The sequence below is a fragment of the Anguilla anguilla genome, chromosome 4 (genome assembly GCF_013347855.1).
Source record: "Anguilla anguilla isolate fAngAng1 chromosome 4, fAngAng1.pri, whole genome shotgun sequence".
NCBI lineage: Eukaryota > Metazoa > Chordata > Actinopteri > Anguilliformes > Anguillidae > Anguilla > Anguilla anguilla.
The window spans coordinates 37,426,399-37,446,401 of NC_049204.1; the positions used below are offsets into that span (position 1 = coordinate 37,426,399).

The 20,003-nt window shown below is 39.8% G+C and overlaps 1 protein-coding gene and 1 long non-coding RNA gene across 2 annotated transcripts in view; one reads left to right on the forward strand and one right to left on the reverse strand.

The window, feature by feature from the left end:
* The window catches only part of apbb1ip (amyloid beta (A4) precursor protein-binding, family B, member 1 interacting protein), a 30,915-nt gene that overhangs the window by 8,323 nt on the left and 2,589 nt on the right, over positions 1 to 20,003 (forward strand). Inside the window, exons 2-13 of the mRNA XM_035412787.1 lie at positions 2,122 to 2,181; positions 3,745 to 3,832; positions 4,339 to 4,640; positions 6,253 to 6,330; positions 9,323 to 9,482; positions 10,919 to 11,040; positions 12,805 to 12,879; positions 13,547 to 13,690; positions 14,428 to 14,538; positions 18,467 to 18,565; positions 18,750 to 18,864; positions 19,194 to 19,297. Coding sequence (XP_035268678.1) covers positions 2,122 to 2,181; positions 3,745 to 3,832; positions 4,339 to 4,640; positions 6,253 to 6,330; positions 9,323 to 9,482; positions 10,919 to 11,040; positions 12,805 to 12,879; positions 13,547 to 13,690; positions 14,428 to 14,538; positions 18,467 to 18,565; positions 18,750 to 18,864; positions 19,194 to 19,297 — 1,458 coding nt within the window. The remainder of the gene's footprint in view (positions 1 to 2,121; positions 2,182 to 3,744; positions 3,833 to 4,338; positions 4,641 to 6,252; positions 6,331 to 9,322; positions 9,483 to 10,918; positions 11,041 to 12,804; positions 12,880 to 13,546; positions 13,691 to 14,427; positions 14,539 to 18,466; positions 18,566 to 18,749; positions 18,865 to 19,193; positions 19,298 to 20,003) is intronic.
* On the reverse strand, positions 11,956 to 17,071 carry LOC118224928. The gene is made up of 2 exons (XR_004764726.1): positions 14,392 to 17,071; positions 11,956 to 13,731 (listed from the first exon to the last, which is right to left on the reverse strand). It is a non-coding gene; the product is annotated as an uncharacterized LOC118224928 (long non-coding RNA).

Genomic DNA, 20,003 nt, shown 5'->3' on the forward strand with positions numbered 1-20,003 from the left:
CGAGTTATTGTTGCCTTTCTATCAGCTCGAACCAGTCTGGCCATTCTCCTCTGACCTCTGCCATCAACAAGGCATTTTTGCCCAGAGAACTGCCACTCACTGGATATTTTCTCTTTTTCGGACCATTCTCTGTAAACCCTAGGGATGGTTGTGCATGAAAATCACAGCAGTTTCTGAAATACTCAAACCAGCCTGTCTGGCACCAACAACCATTGGCTGATTAGATATTTGCGTTAACGAGCAGTTGAACAGGTGTACCTAATAAAGTGGCCGGTGAGTGTATATATATATATATATATATATATATGCTCCAGAATTATTGGCACCCTTAATAAAAATGAAGAAAAAAGGCTGCATATAATAAATGGCACAAATAATAATCTACATGTTATGTTCAAACATATGGGAAAACTATATACTTTTATTTCAATACATTTACTCTCATGCTTCAATGTTTCTTTTTATTAAGTAATCTATTGTTTCCTGAAAACCATAGGTGCCATAATTATTGGCACCCCTAACAATTATTGTAAGTAAAATCAAACAAAATGAAATTGGCAATACAAATTTTACTTAATTTAGTTCATCTCAGTCTAAAGGAACTATATTGTGTCATTCCATCACTTCCAGTTTCACTAGAGAATAAAAATGAGGTAACAAGCATACAAAATCATTTTCATCCATCAGCATGGGAAAAGCCAAATAACTGTCAATTCAGAAGAGACCGATGGTAATTTATTGTTACAAGTCTGGTAATGGGTACATAAAAAGACATAAACGGTTAAACATACCACTTAGCACTTTAAGGCAATACTAAAAAGGTGTAAAACATATGGAATGGTTGCAAATTTGCCAAGAAGAGAAATCAAGTGCATGTTGTCCCCACGGATGGTGAGGGAGGCCATTAATAACCCAAGGATCACTGTTTAAGAATTGCAGAGATTGGTTTATTTCTTGCGGTCAACAAGTCTAAAAAAAAACATAAAATGGCACCTCCATACCAACTAGCTCTTTGGTAGGGTGGCACGAAGACAGCCCTTACTGAGCACAATAAACAAAACCAAGAATCTGGAGCTTGCCAAACCTCATTGGAATTATGACTGGAAGAAAGTGCTATTGTCAGATGAGACCAAAATAGAACGTTTTGGCCATACACACCATCGACATGTTTGGCGGCAAAAGTGGAATGCATACAGGAAAAGCACCTCATACCTATCGTCAAATATGGAGGTGGGTCATTGATATTTTGGAGATGTTTTGCTGGCAGTGGTCCTATGGCACTATTTTAGATCAATGGCACAATGAATTCAACAAAGTACCGCGGGGGGGGGGGGGGGGGGGGGGTGAGTCCATAAGCACAAACCTAAAGATATCAATGATTCTGAAAAGTTCTACATAGAGCAATGGTCAAAAATCTCTCCAAATGTGTTCTCTAACCTTATCACACATTATAGAAAAAGACTCATGGCTGTCATCTTTGCCAGGGGTGTTTTCACAAAGTATTAATCCAGAGGTGCCAATAATTGTGGGACCTGTTTTTTGGGGAAATATTGTTTTATTTAAAAAATTTAAGACTTGGTTGATTTCAATGAATCATTAATCAAGCACACTAGTGTACACATGTTGGAAAATAAAGCTTATGTCAATAACTGTATTATTTTTTAGTTTAGCATTTTTTTAAAGCATTTTTCGTGCTTATTTATTAAGGGTGCCAATAATTCTGTAGCCCACTGTATATATCCAACATCCTGATTAGTATTTCAAAATATAAAAAGAACCAAAGGTTACATTTTATCCTGTCATCCCAACTGTCTGTGTGTAATTTGTTTGGCTATTGGTGTGTGTGTGTGTGTTTGTGTGTGCGTGTGTGTGTGTGTGTGCGTATGTATCAATGCTGTTTGAATAGTGTTTGAATCTGAGTTTGAATTGGAGTATTGAATAGAATTGCTTTTGTATTTCTGCTTTTGAATCTCAAGTCAGAGCATGTTCACTGTTTCATAAACACTTCTCCACTTTCATATTACCCAACATCCATCAAGGCTTCCAAGTGTGCAGCTTAATTTGGCTATAATAACCATGTGAACAGAGCCACGTGATTGATATGTATACTGTGTCTGACAGATGGACGATATTGACGCAATGTTCAGCGACCTGCTGGGGGAGATGGACCTCCTCACACAGGTGAGTTCACACCCACATTCAACAGTGAAGCTTAGCATCCTTATCTGGCATGTCGTACCTCCTCTGTTCAATTCAACAACCGATGTCTGAAGCATGGCACAGCTGACTGTTCTTCATATGCAGCCAACATTTAATAGGGCAGTACTAGTATAACGTATGACTGTATGCTACACTGTAATGAAAAGAGTTGTAGGAGAATTGCAACTTCTTGGCATAGCTATGAAATCTGTAGAGATACAATGCTCAGTGGTAGAAAAATGGCCAGGACTGTACAACTATAAACCACTCTTCCTCATTAATAATAATGACTGTGACGGAATCCACAATGACAGGACATACTTGGCTTCATTCTTCCATGGGCAGTGTGGGTTCAATTCCTCAGGGTTTTTTGAGTTACTGCACAACATTCATTCCACCGCACAACATTCCATTTGCCAACAGCCTATCACTCGCTGTCACTGGGAGATGTACCTCTCCCCAAATCTGCGCTCACTCTCCTGCAGTACTGCTCAGCCCTACACAGCCTATATAATGCGAAATAGCCACTGGCTTGTGGGCCAGTATATCCAACGGAATTCCATCAGCTGCAGTGCTTCTCGCTTAGGGTGAGGGTGGAACAGAAGTAACTCAGCAATAGGGATTCCAAACTGGGGGAATGTTTTTGGGTTGCAGGAGAGTGTATTTGTTCATGAAGTTATGAGGTCAGTGTGACTTCTGGCCAGACAGTATGGAAAATAACAAGAACCTGCATTCCACTTGAATGTATGATCAAGCTTCTGTCCAGGATTGGCTTTTGTTTTGTTTTAGTATAATTAGACTTAATATAGGTAATTTCACTTCCCTGTTTAAGAAAACATGCTGAGAAAAAAAATAATAATTGAGGAACAAAAACATCTATGTCGGCTGCAAGGAAACCAGATATATATATATATACAGATCAAATGCTGAAAAAGCATTATTTCTATTGTGCAAAACATTTACATATTCATATGTTACTCTAGGAAAAGGGAAATTATAAGCACAGAAAGTGTGGCGAAAAACAATCTGGCTGTGAATACCATACATGTCCATATTTGACCATGGTAAAGAAAAGACAATATTTTTAATGCTTTTTCCAAATTTGTGCCCAATTTGGAATTTCTAGTCATATTTTAAAGCCGTGCTCATTGCTGCAACCTCAGCAAATCAGGAGAGCTAAGTATGTGCTCTCCAGAACATATACCGTCAGGCTCCTGTCTGTTGTTTTACTGCAGTTCATAAGTTGAGGTTGCACAGGCTTCAGTCGGAGGAAGACATTTCATGGGTAGTTTGAAGAAATAGACTGAATTGATCATTTTGGAGAGTTCCTCCCTCTCTGGGTATCCCTGCTGGCTGTAGTCAGCACTGACACAGTGGCTCAGAAAGCAAAAAATATAATAATTGTTTTACAAAAGCAAAAAATATGATAATATTGTTAATTCTCTTTCTTTTTAATTTCTTTGTTTTTCTACACTGTTTGTCATACAGAAACAACCTTGTTCTCCCAGATATGTGATTAATCTTTTTTTTCTTCCTTTCCTACAGAGTTTAGGGGTGGACACGGTTCCCCCAGAGTCTAAATCCAGCTCAAACAAAGAGATCAGCTTCTCCATCGGGTTCACAGATATGAATGGTATTGTATAACATTGCATCCCGGGCGTAGTCTTTGACATTATTAATTCGTATCAATCTGAGATAGCCATAACATTACATTCAATTACAGATTATGTAAAAAAAATAAATAAAAAAAAAGCAGGAAAACAATGGAAGACAGATACAAAATTAATATTTTAATTATCTTTTCAAAATACATTATCGCTACTGTACAGACTAAAATCTACAAAGAAAATAAAAGCATGAGCTCACCAGTCTATCATGGGCATATTGTCAGATTAATTAGGGAAAAGGCTGAACACAGATAGCTTCAGACACACTAGCACTGGGCAGGAGAGTAAGTACAGTAAAAGCCTTTAATATGGAATGGACGTATCAGAGATTTCTCCTTCTACACCACCTTGCATTACTTGTAGTAAGATATTTTGAGCAGCTCAATTTTATGACCTACAGTATTTTATTGGGCTAAATTATTAACTGCACACAGTCTTGACATAATTTTTTCCCTCCCTTGATTATGTTCAGAATCTTTGAATGAACTGGAAGACAACGATTTGGACGCCTTGATGGCGGACCTGGTGGCGGATATCAGCGCAACAGAAGATAGGCTGAAGTCAGCAGAGAGCAGCCACCTCAAGCCCCACCCGGACCCCATGGGCCTGCCTCCGCCACCCCCGCCTTCACAGAATTACAGCTTCCCTGCTCCGCCCAGCAATGACAGCAGCAGCAGAGTCCCTGACCCCACGCCCGCAGCCATCCCTCCAGCACCTCCCCCTCAAGCCCCACAAGCCCCAGCCCCTCCACAGGCCTCTAAACCTTTATTACCGGTAATGAGCCTTTACCTGACACCAACTTACAGTATAGTTCCAGTCCTGGATGCTCATTGGTCAACCAGCCTTCCTAGCAGTGTGCAGATATTTATGATATAGCCCAGCTAAATAGAACGTTCACGCATCATTTTAGCATCTTTCATTAACATGAACATCCTAGATCAGTAGTAACCACTCCGGTTCCTGGAGAACTACCATCCTGTAGGTTTTCATTTCAACCCTAATTTGGCACATCTGAGCTGCTGATACTAATTAGCCGCTCAACAAGATCTCTGGCTGCGGAGCTTTGTGAGGGCTGGAATGAAAACCTACAAGATGGTAGATCTCCAGGAAATGGGTTGGTTACCACTGTCCTAGATATTGAAATTTAGCAAGCGCAAAATGAGACGTTTAAGCTTTCCCTCTACAGATCTTCAAAGGGGCTTTTCAGTGTTCCACTTGGTCCATGGAATGCGTGAATGCTAGCTAAGTTACTAAATGGAACTCTGGTTACTTAGTGATCAAATAATTTTAGTTTGCAGAAGGATATACATTATAGTCAGTAAGATTTCTCTTTTTGAAATAGACTTGTTATGCTTTTCAGAATTTAAAAGTATATCTGGTTAGATTTGTTTTATAAGAGTAATATGGAATTTGAACCCCTGTTGTATCATGAATATTGACAAGGCTGGGGGTTTGCTTCGCATCATGCCTAACAGCTCCAAGATTCATGATATAACACTGGGTCTCATTTCATAACACTTTAATAAGTCACAGTTGGCGTTTCAGTAGCATTGTGCCATTATATGTTTTTGAACATGCAAGTGATGTTTTCTGCTATTGTCCTACTCACCTACTGGGGTCACACACATCTTCTGTGTGAATGGAAACTGTACAGCACTGCTATCATCACTTTTCCTTGTTTTATGAAATGTGGTTATATCACCAGTCCTTTATCAGAGGACAATAATCCATTTAGTTAATGGACTTGGTATGCACAAACAATATTGAATCAGTGTGTGCTATGACTGTATGTTGTAGGTAGGCACATTTGGTGTACTTTATAAGAATAATAATAATAATAATAATAATAATAAATTGATTGGCGAAAGCAGACATATATGTTTCCTGGGAATTCACTAGACGCTGTTAAAATAACAGTGCAGTTCAGACACTTCCTCAGGGTTGCTGGACAAGCTGCACATAGTTAAAGCATATCACTCTCATATTTATAGGTTGAATGCAGGATTAACAGTCTGTTTGGCAGGCCACATGACTCATGAGGGGGGTAAATGGGTCCTGTCTGGAAAAGATCAAACACTGAAAAGGCAGGATGGAAACAGTTTTTGAGATTTGTGTGATGTGAAGGGGGGTTGTATAGCCTCTATAACCTCATCTAATAGACAGAACCAAAAAGCAAATCACAGATTGTGCAAGCAGAAGAGCAATCTGCTTGTCATCGTTCCGAACAGATGAGAGCAGTCGTCTTAGTTATCCACACAGTATGGTTGGGCCAGCAGTGAATTACAGGGGAGGAGCATCCAGCTGTCATTTAATGTACCCGTGTAAAATTTATATCACATGTATCTGGTACTACATATTTCACTACCATGCTTACGTATTTTCTCAGGAAGAAGTAGAAGCACAAGCCAAAGCAGACAAAATAAAGCTTGCTCTGGAAAAGCTGAAGGAGGCCAAAGTAAAGAAGGTAAGAAGAAGAGAATTCCAACCGAATGTATTGAAGTGTGTCGTGTAGATATTATATCCCAGTTAATTATTCAGTGATTCATCTCATCAATTAGTCAATTCCCCAGTTAGCTCTACAGTAAACTCCTCTTCAGTGACCAGATTCTCAGACCGTCCGTGCATTCCATCTGTATCTAACTCTTCTATACGCAAAAGCTCTGGTAATCAACTTATTGACAATTTTAACTATAAATTTAAAACCAGCATTGTCATTGTAGCCCCAGAGAAACTTAAAAAGTGGTCCTAAAATCCTAAAATGCCACAAAGGAATGGTGACATTAGCCGGCTTAATGGCCATAAAACAACATAGATGGAGGAAAACAAAACTACAGATACTGTACATCATGGCATTTATAAGGAACTACTGTGCAACTACAATACATCTGTACATAAAGCAAGGCAGGCCCATTTTTCAAGGATTAAATCTGACAATGGAAGTAATCGCAGACGGTTGTTCTCTACTGTTGATCACTTGATAAATCCAGCCTCAGCTATTCACTGGTCTGGCCAAGATTCATCATCAAAATGCAAAGAGTTTGCACCTTATTTCCAAGAGAAAATAATGCAAACCTGTGTGAATGCCCACTACAGTTTGTGTGGCTAATATGAGCTCAGTTTCTGGGATTAATGAGGTTCAGCTTCACAAAATTGTCCCACAAATGAATTCTTCATTCTAACAAAGTTTTTTTAAAGACAACAAACTTTGTTTGTTTATCTGATAATGTGTTGAAAATATTAAATGACTCTTTAGAGACTGGTAAGTTCTCTGATACTCTGTAGTGAGACCATTATTTAACAAAAATAATTAAGACAGATCTGTCCTCAGTAATTTGTGGCTGATATCAATCTCCCTTTCCATGGTAAAATTCTAGAAATAGTGGTCTTTAACCAACTACATATTTTCCTAAATGAAAACATTATTCATGATTTTACTTCTTGGTTTTTCTTCAGTCATAGCACAGAGACTGCGTTGGTGAAAGTAATAAATTACCACAGACATTGATTATTGATATCAATAATATATCAGTTCTTATTCTTTTAGACTTGAGTGCTGCTTTTGATACCATTAGACCATGAAATATTAATGCATTCAAATTTTGGGGTTGGTCTTTTGGGAATTGCACTGAAATGGTTTCAATCATATTTGACAGGGGGCCAATTTTAAGTCATTCATGGGGACCATATTTCTAAGAAGGATGAGATTACATGTGGAGTTCCACAGGCAGAGCTCTTCCTCCCACTAGGCAGGTCAGGCACTGCACCTAGGGACCGGCTTCTTGCCAGGGCCCCAGCAGCATCATTGGTTTCCAAGTATAAGAATCAGAAGGTACCAATGTTTTGGAGGGGACCCCAAATGTTTGCTTAGCGTCCTCAAAAGTCTGCTGATTACTCTGTCCACATCTTTTATTGTATTCATTTCCTTATTTTCTTTGTAAATGCAGATGCTCTTCTGTGAAACACTTTGGGCAGCAAACCATTGTATGTAAAGTGCTACATAAAGAGACACACTTTGTCATTGCTTCAGAATAGCACTGAATGTCTTTACCATTGAAGGGTATATTTGAATAAGATATCTTTACAGGGAATTTCATGTGACACATTTGTAGTGCCATATCCCAGATTCAAACCTGCACCTGTGTGGCAGAATACAGGAGCAGAGCACTGTGGGAACATACTAATGGTGTCACCATGAATTAGACAAAGAGTAGCGCAACACAGCCAGACCATAAATATGGCACATCGACATGCATGGCTGTGCATTTGGTCCAGTCAAAATCGTTGGGTTTGAGCACAAGTAAACTTTTAGAAAGGACTTAGTTTCATGTCTGAAACTCAGTAATCATCACAATAAGCCTCCTCTAAAACTTGAGGATTTAAATAAAGGTTTTTTTTTAAGCGAAGCATTCAATCTCACATAATTTGCCAAATTTGAGCTCACAGTGAAACCATAAAATGACGCTAGTGAATGACGTCGGTTTCCTTCCACCATAATGTGCTGATGATTTCAAATGCTTACAGTGATCTTGGGGAGAAGTGGCCACGTGCAGTTATGTTTCTCACCCCGCCTTTCATAAGAGGAACAAGAGACAATGAGTAAAGATCACCCTTACTTCACTTTTGACAATACTTTGCCTAGCTTTTTGATGACTGGTGATGATACTGTTTCACTGTATCATAGTCGTGGTCAAGCTCACACAGAGGACCCTCAGTCCGTCCTCTTAAGCACTTTCCATTTACACTGAATTGGGGTTGCGATGTTATTTTTTGTGACTTATTTTTCTCGTTGCTGACGGAAACTATATAAGACATTAATTTCAAGGAAGGAACAGGAAGTAGAAGTGTCTGCTTAGTCCTACCTCTTCTATTTTTATGCTGCAGCTGGCCAATGATCTGAGATGGTTCGAATTTCTGTGGTTTGGGGGTGATAGACTATGCTGGTTCATAAATATATTTCTTGAAGTTGTTCTCACCATTATTTGTATTTGTAATATATCCATGTTATTATGTATCTGCATACACAATCAAATACCCTTTTAAGCGTCTTTACTAAAACAAATAAATCAATTGAAATACATTGACATTTATTACGCAATATATAATTGCAATATTACATTAGCTAAAGTTAAACTTTAGCACAGTTAGTGAGAACTCACTAACTGTTAGAACACAGTTAGTGAGAGCTCATTGGCTCCACAGCTTCTCTTCAGCTGTCAGAATGTAGTTCTCTTTGGCTAGTGGTTCTTTCATCAGATGATTGGTCCACTAGCCAAACGAATGAAGGCAGTAACTGAATCAATGTGCCCTTAATTAGACAAAAAAATTAAATTCCTACCCTACCACAGATGTATATTATGTGTCATTATCCGATCAAAACCAAACTAAAGACAACAGCAATGTTCGGTGTCCTAGCCTTTTTGTGAATTGTTACACGCCCGCTACTTTTTTTTCCTCAGCTTGTCGTAAAAGTGCACATGAACGACGGCAGCTCCAAGACCCTGATGGTGGACGAGAGGCAGACGGTGCGAGATGTGGTGGACAACCTCTTCGAAAAGACACACTGTGACGGTGGGGTGGACTGGAGTCTGTATGAAACCAACCCTGAGCTTCAGCTCGGTAAGACCATGGGAACCATGGGACGTGGGTTGTTTCTTGAGGTTCTGTATGACGGTCTGTGTTTGCACTGGCAAGGTGATAGACCCGGCAGACCCATAACATATAGTGCAATGGCGCTTTTACGTGATCACCCAACAAGTGGCTTTAATGTGCAAAGGTACAGCAGATTCTGTCAGTCATCTTCAGTGTCATGCACAAAATCAGTCATTATGCTTTCAAATCTCCATTCAGTTTATAAATACCATCATTTTTAGCTTTACACCATTTACAATATAATAAATCGGAATACATTTTCTTTATTGAATTCCTCTCCATAAGTTTTCTTGGCATTCATTTTGGCATTGTACCATACCCTACAACACAAGGTTATAATATACAGCAAAGGTATTGGGACAGTGGCACAATTTTTGTTGATTTGGCTCTCTACTCCAGCACACTGGATTTGAAACAAAACCAGTTCAAAGTAGCAGTGCTGACATAACCCAATCACAGGGGGAAAAACCCTGTATTCACTGAAAGAGCTATCTTCCTTTTTTGCCAGAGTTGTTGAGCATTACATAGACCGATCATGTGACCGTGTGAGTGTTCTCAGCTATTTATGCCCTTGACTCATAGGCACAAGCATAGGCTGGTGAGCTGCTAATCCACATAGAGAATGGGATAATGTCATTTCTGCCTCTACCCAGTACTCCCACACCAATTTTGATGCAGCCACATAACATTACACATTTGGATTGCGCATTACTTCATGTGAAATGTTTTCTACTGTATGACTCAGTATCCTGCCTGGTGACATCCAATCAGATGGGGATCAAAGATGTTTTATTTAGCCTGTGTAGAAACCAAAATACATTAACTGAACTTAAGTAATACATGCAGTGTGGGCCCAAGAAGACGGCAACTTTTTAAATTAACATGAGTGGCTTCTAATTGAAAAATATGGCTTAAATACCCAGAATCGTTGGGTGTATAAGCACAGGGTTCATTTTACAGCGTCTGGGTGGAAATAATTAGGAGGAAATGTTCCCAGTGTGTCACACAAGCTGGCTACAAAGTTTTCTAAAGAAAATGTGTTATTTGCATTTTATTGCACTTTTCCTAACATCAGGGCTGTGGAGCCCCAACATTATTGTGCATGCCTGCATGAACACATTTCATAGTTACAGATCTTTTAATAAATATAATTTTACACTTGTACACGTAACAAATATGTAACATGGACGAAGAAAGAGGATACTTTGACCTCCATCTGTAAAGGGAATAATACCAATAAAATATGCAATTATATATTGTCATTATATAATGTATGCGTGAGCAGGTTACAACTGCTATTAAAATTCAGTATGTTGTTTATGATCCTCAAAGAAAATATACTTACGAACTTAAAGTTATATATATTTCAATGTGATTTTAATGTAAGTGTGCTGTTTCAACAGAAAGAGGCTTTGAAGACCATGAGAATTTAGTAGAACCTTTGTCTGCATGGACACGAGACAGTGAAAACCAGATTCTCTTTCTGGAGAGAATTGATAAATACGCTGTCTTTAAAAACCCTCAGGTAAGCATTTTACTACCTTTTTTTTTCTTCACACTCCCAGTGATCTTGTTAGTCACTCAGGCAGTGAAGTGCATTACCGGCTGGCCTCAAGAGTCAGTTTAGATTTGAGGTCTATATGTTTCCTGGTTGAAAAACATCAAGATGATTCATTACTTGAGTGACATATAGTAACAAAAACAGTGTGTGTGTGTGAGAGAGTGTCTGCATTTGTGTGTCCAGCTTATCGTGAAATGCTGTTTTTTTGTTTTGTTTTGGTTTTGTTTTTTACCAGCAAACTTCACAGGGATATTTATCATGAAAAGTCTTATCACATTAACAAGCACACATTGAACAGTACAGGCGTGGATCTGAGAAGGTTTGACAGGTTACAGAGCGATATAAGATTATTTTGACTTTTTAATGTTTTTTTTTGAAAATGTAATTCATTATTTGCTCAACAGATTCCCTTAACTAGTGTGTCTTACGTACAGTGTAGTTCACATATTGGTTGAGCCTGTAGGCTTGAGGTTGACCTATACTGTTTAATAAAGGATTTGCGCAGTCTTTAATATAAGCTGGAGAACATTCATAATTAAAATCATTGGCCACATATTTCTTAAGGAAACCAACACGTAGTTTTAAATGAGCCAATGCTACATTCCCAAATCATTAATTCATGGTATGCAGGTAACTGCCCTTCTTGTGTTGATGGCTGTAACATTAACCATCCAGAATGTGAAAACTATGAATCTTCTAGAAAACAAATTATAGATGCAGGTTTATATTTGCATGACTTTTGTCTAAATTTGCCTGCAATTTTCCAAGTGGAGTAGGGGCGTATTCATGAACACGACAGAGATGCTGCATTTCTGAATTTCATTTCCTTTGGCCTCCCCACTGTTTATTCAAAATGTATCTTCATATTTCATCCCCTCATGCTGTTTGGGCATTGTCTTTATTTTCACATATGTTAGATACTCTTGGAATCAGAGATTGGCCTCCATTTACATTGAACAATACCATATGGTAAAATAGAGCCGTAGATTGTAAACACAACAATTATTACTGTGCTTATTTTGACAGCACAGACTTCCATAATTGCAAAGTATTTCAGCCATGTGGCAGCTGCTGGCTAGACTCCTGTCTCAGATGTTAATCTGAGGAAACTGTACAATGTACTTCTACAGTGACTTCATTTGTAAATAAAGTGCATTACATTCATCCAACATATTTTGTCAAAGCTGAATGTATGATTATTAGTCATCCATTTGCTCGGGGCAGGGCACAGTGCATTTTTAGACTATCAAAAGTCAGGGCGACATAGCTCAGGACATAAGAGCGGTTTGTCTGGCAGTCGGAGGGTTGCCGGCTCGATCCCCGCACTGGGTGCGTCGAAGTGTCCCTGAGCAAGACACCTAACCCCTAACTGCTCTGGTGAATGGGAGGCATCAGTTGTAAAGTGCTTTGGATAAAAGCGTTATATATATGCAGTCCATTTACCAAAAGTAGTGATTAGAGTCGAAATACTGTTGTCACTAGTGCAGTGAGAACTGTGGCTTCACTTTGTAAAATCTACCACATGTCAAAGGCCAATATATTCTTGTTAATTTGCTCATTGGACATATACTTAGGTAGGTACACTGCTGCATGATTTGTACAGAAGAGATAAAAAATTAAAAGGAAAAACCTCGTAGTGCTACTACATTCTCTATTATCATACAGTATACCTCTGTAGAAACTGCTTCTTTGTGGTCTCTTATTTCTGCTGTGCATACGATACCCCAGAACTTCTATCTCTGGAAGAAAGACAAAAAGGCTCTCAAGGACATGAAAGAGAAGGACAAAGAAATGCTGCTGGAGGTGAGTGTGCTGTGCCTGAACATGCCACTACATCTCAGAACAGTGTGTTTGCACTTCTCCAGAATTACATCCACGGAATGATAAAGCTTCCAAAACAGAAGCTAACCAGGGCAAAAGCTGTTATGTCTAAAAGAGAGGTTCGCACAGTTGTGTCAGGTCCAAAAAAAGATTAAAAAGCACAGAAAAAAGTTATAAAGAAATGTTTGACATTTTTGGGATATCACCCAATATTTTCACTGAAGTTATTGATGTGCACACCCAGCATGTTGGTATTGTCGAAGAAAGCTACCTTTGTACAAAAGGTAACTGTTTCTGAAAAACTTTTTGTTGATGAAACGGTTCCTTATGCTATTTTTGGGAGGAAACACCCCTAAATCAATAATAAGAACATGCATATTGGGATTCTTTCAGCAATTTGGTCATTACAGTACCCTGCTATACCTCTAAAGTGCTTCTAAATGCTAACGTAACCATCTGGAGTGGGTTATGTCAGGGTTCCACACAGCAGGAAAAGTGGTTTACCTTGAGCAACAAATGAAGAACCCTTATTTCTATGAGTGTGTAACTGAAACTAGTTAAGTTCATTTTCAGAAAATTGTAATCAAAGACAGTTTTTCAGTGTGTGTGACTAACTTGGCCTCTATATCCACCTTCTTTAACTGTTCAGGAGAACTTCTGTGGGTCCTCCATCATTGTTCCTGATCTGGAGGGGCCTCTGTACCTGAAAGAGGATGGAAAGAGGTCCTGGAAACAGCGTTACTTCCTGCTGCGGGCTTCTGGGATTTATTATGTTCCCAAAGGAAAGAGCAAGGTCAGAATTCTGTGGGATGTTTCTTGGTTGGGGGTGGCAGCCTAAACACAAAAAACAGCAAACACCCTGTCAAGAGATTCTGTCCAGTGAACACCAAGACCCACCCCATTGATCTACTCACTTTCAAGTAGCCATGTGGTCAAAAAGTATCTTTTTTAAAGTAAAACACTTGTGCAAATATTAGCTTACTGTCAGCTCAAATCCATTCTTTAACTGTCAAGAGGCTTTCTGCTTTTGTGCCAAAACAAGCAACTCCACTGTTTGCTTTCTGCTGTGTCTTTAAATTTGACCCTATCCTCCTGCGGAATCTAAAAATAACCCAAATCTGATCACCCACGGAGCTGCTTAATTCCTCTTTCCAGTCATGTGCCTATCACCTTTGAGCAGCTATGCATTGAGTAGAACTGCGTTCAGCTAACTGTCTTCTTCAGCATGTACTTATAGTTATTGATAGGTGCACAGACTATAATTATTAGTGCACTGGCAATAAATCTTTACAGCATTTATGATTACTGTATTCAACATGTTATTCATATAAATTAGGTACAGTGCTATACTTCGTGTGCTGTTATTTGAATGAAAAGTGATTTTAGATGTGAAAACACCAAAATAAAAGGTGATGGTGAGCTACCCTCTATAGTCAATAACACAGGGATTTCAGCTGTGTTGAGTGTTGAGTGGCTGTCACAAAAGAGGCTCACCTGCAGGGCTTCACTGCCTCTCCTCTTCCTCTACAGACGTCGCGCGACTTGGCTTGCTTCGTCCAGTTCGACAACGTGAATGTCTACTACGGCAAGGAGTACAAACATAAATACAAGGCACCCACGGAGTTCTGTTTCGTTCTCAAGGTAAGAAAAGATCAAGTCAAAGAGTTCAGAGAGAACAGGCACAGCTCTGTTCTGACAACAACAGTGAGGTTTGGACATAAATTTAGAGACTTGATCACACATGTTAGAGCTGACACACACATATATATATATATATATATATATGTGTAGACCACACGAGAGCCTGGTACTTTCACCTTGGCTAACCGTAGCAAGCATACATTCTCGTTTCACTACATGGTCACAGCAGCATGTTGACCACACTCGCTGCCTATAAGTAAATGATTGATGCACATAATTTAATAGTTTACTCATGGTAATGAGCACACCTCCACACTCAGCAAGAGAGGTCCAGAATCATGCTACCTGAAAACCTGCCCACACCACATTTATATAAATATGCACTATTGTATGATCTCCATTCTGACTTTAAAATTCTAGAAGCAGAAGCTGACAACAAATACATTTATTTCCATTATTAACTTATTTTTAACCAATGTGTATTGCTGAGTGGTGTTGGTGTACGTTTTATCTGGACATGTAACATGGGTGAACATCACTCAGTTCATGAGAGTTTGAGCTGATAGACCCAGGGTGGATGGTCAGCCTTAATAGGCCATGTATGGAGGCCCTTAAGGACTGGGGTTAAAACCAAAATCAAAAAACAGCACTGTGTCCTTACTGTGAGCCCAGTACCATTGCAAGGTTGATAATTGCTACCAAGACAACCCCTGTGAGCAGAGACAATGGAGAGCTGAGTTCCTACCAAACCTGGTGGCAACACGGCAGATTGATCTTTCTTCAGTCAACACAACGTGGCCATTCCGTGCTGCTAGCCAGTGATCGTTGCCTTGCTTCACTTTTTAGCTCTCTCTGTTTACAACAAAATGCCACCATTACAGCTTGACCGTACCATATGTGCACATAGCCCTGTATGTGAGTGAAACCATTGGAAGAATACTGTTTATCAATCGATCAATCTTTCTTTGTATAGCTCATTTTGTGCAACCGAATGCAATGCAATGTACTTTATATTGTAAAAGTCGATAAAAATCTATAAATCAACGAAACAATAAAAATCAATAGAACAATGTTATAAAATAATGACAGAGACAGAAAATAAATAAATAAGGAAAACTTGTTAATGAATCTCCTAGGTAAAAGCAAGCCTGAAAGGCGCCTCTTAAGTTAACGTTTAAAGATCACTACCGTTTCAACTGCCCTTAGAGCAGGTGGGAGACTGTTCCAGAGGCGGGGGCCATATGAGCTGAAAGCAGCTTCACCATAGGTTTTAGTTCTGGCATTATTAAAAGAAGGGAGTCAGAGGATCTGAGTGCTCAGCTAGGAACATATTTAGGAAGCCAACTAGTAATATATTCAGAGACAAGTACATGGACAGATTAAAAATGCTACAGCATTACAGCAAGTATACGATTGAACTGTACATGTAAGTGAGCCAAACCTATTTTTGGAGATAGAGGTCAGATAAATGCTCGTGAATGAGCAGCATTGAAGAAATAGAACCATAAGGCCTGATAATAAATGTTATGTCACAGTTCTGATTTGACTGTGAATGTAAGCAGACGAGTCCTTTGAAGACTACTTTACCCTGAAGTCGTTTAAAGGAGGCCCATTGGTGACCAGACCAATACGAGGCCCATACAGTGATCCGTAGCCCTTACAATCAAATCTAGTCAAATGACAGGTTTATGAATGGTGTGGCATCCCTTAATTAGTCAATTTATTGCCTGTGTGAATTCTGAGACTGAAAATGTTGAATGTGTGGACTTAAATCCTTCTGGTGACAGTGATTTGTGGGTGGTGGCGTAATTAGACTGTGGCCTTTTATGCCCCAGAACTGTTTTAAGCATCTTTAGTGTTCCAGTATGTCTGTTAATGGTCCAAAGGTGACAAGTGGATGTACAGAGCTATACAACTGGAATTCCCTCAGTGTGTAAGAAAGGGATTTCAGGCAGCCTCCAGAGGACCGAGTCTGTTTCCGGTGTTGAGCCGCACGCTGAGGCGGGGGAGCCGGAGAGCCGCGTGCCCAATCACAGCCGCTCTGCGCCGTCAGATGGTAGTTATTATGGGAGAGCATGAGAGCATTTGCACTTTGAGTCTGCAGCAAACACATCTGAATGCCTTTGTCGAGGGTTCAGCCAGATTTCCAAATCTGACGCTGACAAAGAGCGTTTCCATGACCACTATTTTGAGAAAAAAAACGTCAGGCAAAATGACTGCAAAAAAAAAAAAAAAACTTACTGACTCTGTATTTAACTCTGTACTGTGACAGAGTTAAATACAGATTTTAGGAAGTGAACTGAGTGTGGTCTTACCATCGTTATGTAAAATCTGCAGTTCTGGAAAAGCTGAAATTGACTTTTAGATTTGTATATTTCTTCCTGTAGTGCACACTCCATTCTTGTACACCTTGGTTCCAAAGCTGGCAGCATAACAATACTTTCAAATGAAAAAATTTGTTTCTCAGGTGAACTGCAAAGCCATGTTAGAGCATCATTCTGCTTAAATTCCATTCCTTTTGGAGATATCAGTTGTCCGTTTTAGTTATCTAGCTGGTAATGAACCTTATCTCTCTGTTCTACCATACCGTCATTATACCTGGTGAGCGCTGTAGGGCTTGTCTGAGGAAAAAGGAATCAGTGCTGGTGGCCATTTTTAGGGATGTGAAATTTTATTCCTTCCTTTACCCCCCACCTCTTCTTTTTGAAAGCTGTTGAATCAGCATATTCATTATTTTGTGGTGTTAGAGTCAAAACCAAAAGCTTACAGAAGTAAGGAAGCTAAATTACATTTTAGTGAAAGACATTCCCCCCCAGGGAAAGATGAATGCATAAAATGTAGTGGTCTGCCAGGAAAAGGCAAAATGACCTCAATTAAGGCACTCTGGCTGCCATTAGACCATGAAATCACACTCCAGCAGCTTGCCTCAATACTATTACACATTACTACTGAAAAGGAACAGACTGGCAGCAGGTTCTAACAGTACTTATCTGCTGAGATCTATGGAACACATTTAGTGCTTGCCATTCCATTCTATTGAAATGTGCCATTTTGGGGATAAGTCCGACATAAAAACAGACACCCCAGTGCTAAGTTACAAGACAAATTAATTGCATGCACTTCTGCCAAAATCTTCATTTTTTAAATAATCCACAATATGTACACACGCACGCACGCACGCACACACGCACGCACGCACACACGCATGCACGCACACACCTAAATGTACGATTTAAAATGGCTTTTAATTTTCTATTATTTACAGGCATTACAAATTGACACACATTAATTGTGTCCTTAACCTTCTGAATATGCATATGGGACTGATTGTGAATCAAAATGGTTGCACTTTCATTTCTGATTCCAGCTAGGAATCGTAAACAGTTTGCACCATCTGGTGTCACTGTGGAGAACTGCAGGTACTTTGCTGCAAGAGGAGAGCATCATGCGACTGAAGAGCCAGGTTTCTGTCAGAAGAGAACAGTACAAAGCCAAGGCAGCTTTACAATCCCAATGCAGTCAGGAAAAGATCTAAGCAATGCCAGAGGCTCAAGATCTGTCGTGGAAATATATCAGCTGCTGCTCTTTAAACTCTCTCTAGAGTCCTGACTCTTGTCAGATAAGCCAGCCAACAGAGGTTTCTTCTGTTTTGCCATTTGGAAAACACACAGACATTGCCTAATCAACATCAGCATCCTCCTACTCCTCTGAAAAAATGTAGCTCCCCACACAATCTCAAACAGTGGTCCACTTTCAAACAAGGAGCCCAAGCATGTATACCACGGCCAAAATGTAATGAGTGACCAATTGGTGCTTCAGCCCCTTAACCTTATAGTCCCCATAAAAGTAGAGCTCCTCCAGATGTTTCACCGTCTTGGATTACACATCCTCTGTATGACCCCAAGTTATATCACTTTCTCTGCTTTAGCACCCTCAGATTCAGAAGGAGTCCCAGTACATCAAATACCTGTGTTGTGAGGATGCCTGGACCATGACCCTGTGGGTAACCGGGATCCGAATCGCCAAGGTGAGCGCCAACGCCAACCCCCGAAAGAGAAATACTGAAAACTATGAATATGAAAAGTAAACATGTGTTCACCCTAAATAGCCTGTCCCCCTAAATGGTCAGTCAGTTTGTCTGAAAGCACTGCTGTTTTCTTCAGCACAGGAGTAACGAGGGTTTGATGTTTTCGTGAATGTTTTTTCATCAGTATGGGATGACACTGTACAACAACTACAAGGAGTCTGTAAAGAAAGCTGCAGTGTCCTCCCTGTGGTCCAACCGAACCATCGGCAACTCCTCAATGCCCCCCGCGGCTTCAAAAGGTTAGAAAGGGCCGCCTCCCATATGACTGATTATCAGCATCACACTGACTTTTGCCACCCGTCTCCCCCAAGGATATCAAGCAATATATACAGTATGGGGAATGCCACCAAATCAAATATTGTAGCTTACAACTTTCAAATACAATATTACAATTGCAACAATGAAACAAAGCAATACTTCCACAAAACATTAACCAACCACTGATCATTTTTTGTCTCTGAGCTGTATCATGGAACGATAAGCAGATGTGTGATTTTTGTACACAGCTTGCTATTGTTCTGTACCGTATGTATCGGGTGAGATCACTCATTGTACTTCTACTCTCCAGCGACGACTTCCTCTCAGCCCAACGGACACGCTCCACAGCCCCCTGCACAGTCACCCGCCATAGCCACCGCCTTCTCCGAGGCCTGGAAGTGTGGCGACACCAAGGTACGACAGACCCGCACGTGTTTAAGCAACCCAACCACATCTGTGCTTTAAAAACGCACATTCTTCACGTGTGCCATGCCACCCAACAGTACTGAACATCAGGTCTTATTTCAGCTCTGATCAAAACATAAAAAACATCACATTAGGCATATTCATATGCACAGTGCTTCAAATTCTTTCTCAGTTCTAGCCATTTTTGTTCCAGTATGTAAAAAATATTTTTTTAAGTCCTGGGGTCTTTCACTGTAGCCTCTACATATGATTTCCAGATGTAATGTTAATATCGAACATGAGCTCATGCGCAAAATACGTGCCAGCCGCCATCGTACAGCTCCTTCACAGCTTAGACCAATGCAAAAACAATTCAAGCCGACGGAGATAAGCTCGCTCTCTACGAATATTGTTACCTGAAGAAAAACCCGAATCTCCTTTTTCCATTAACAGCCGCACTGTATGGTACCCCAAGTGTACCCCCCGACAGCTTCCATGAATCCATTAGTCCAGCATTCTCATATTGTGAAAACTCTCTTGACACGACCATTATCAGCTGACATCTTAAATGGATACTCAAACGCTCGGGTCTAAATTTACACAAAAAGGGGGAAGAGGTTGTATAAGTCTCTGATAAAGATCTGTGAACTGTGATGTAACCCTGAAAAGCCCCAACATTACAGGATCAGAAGACACTTTTTGTTACAAACTGAAT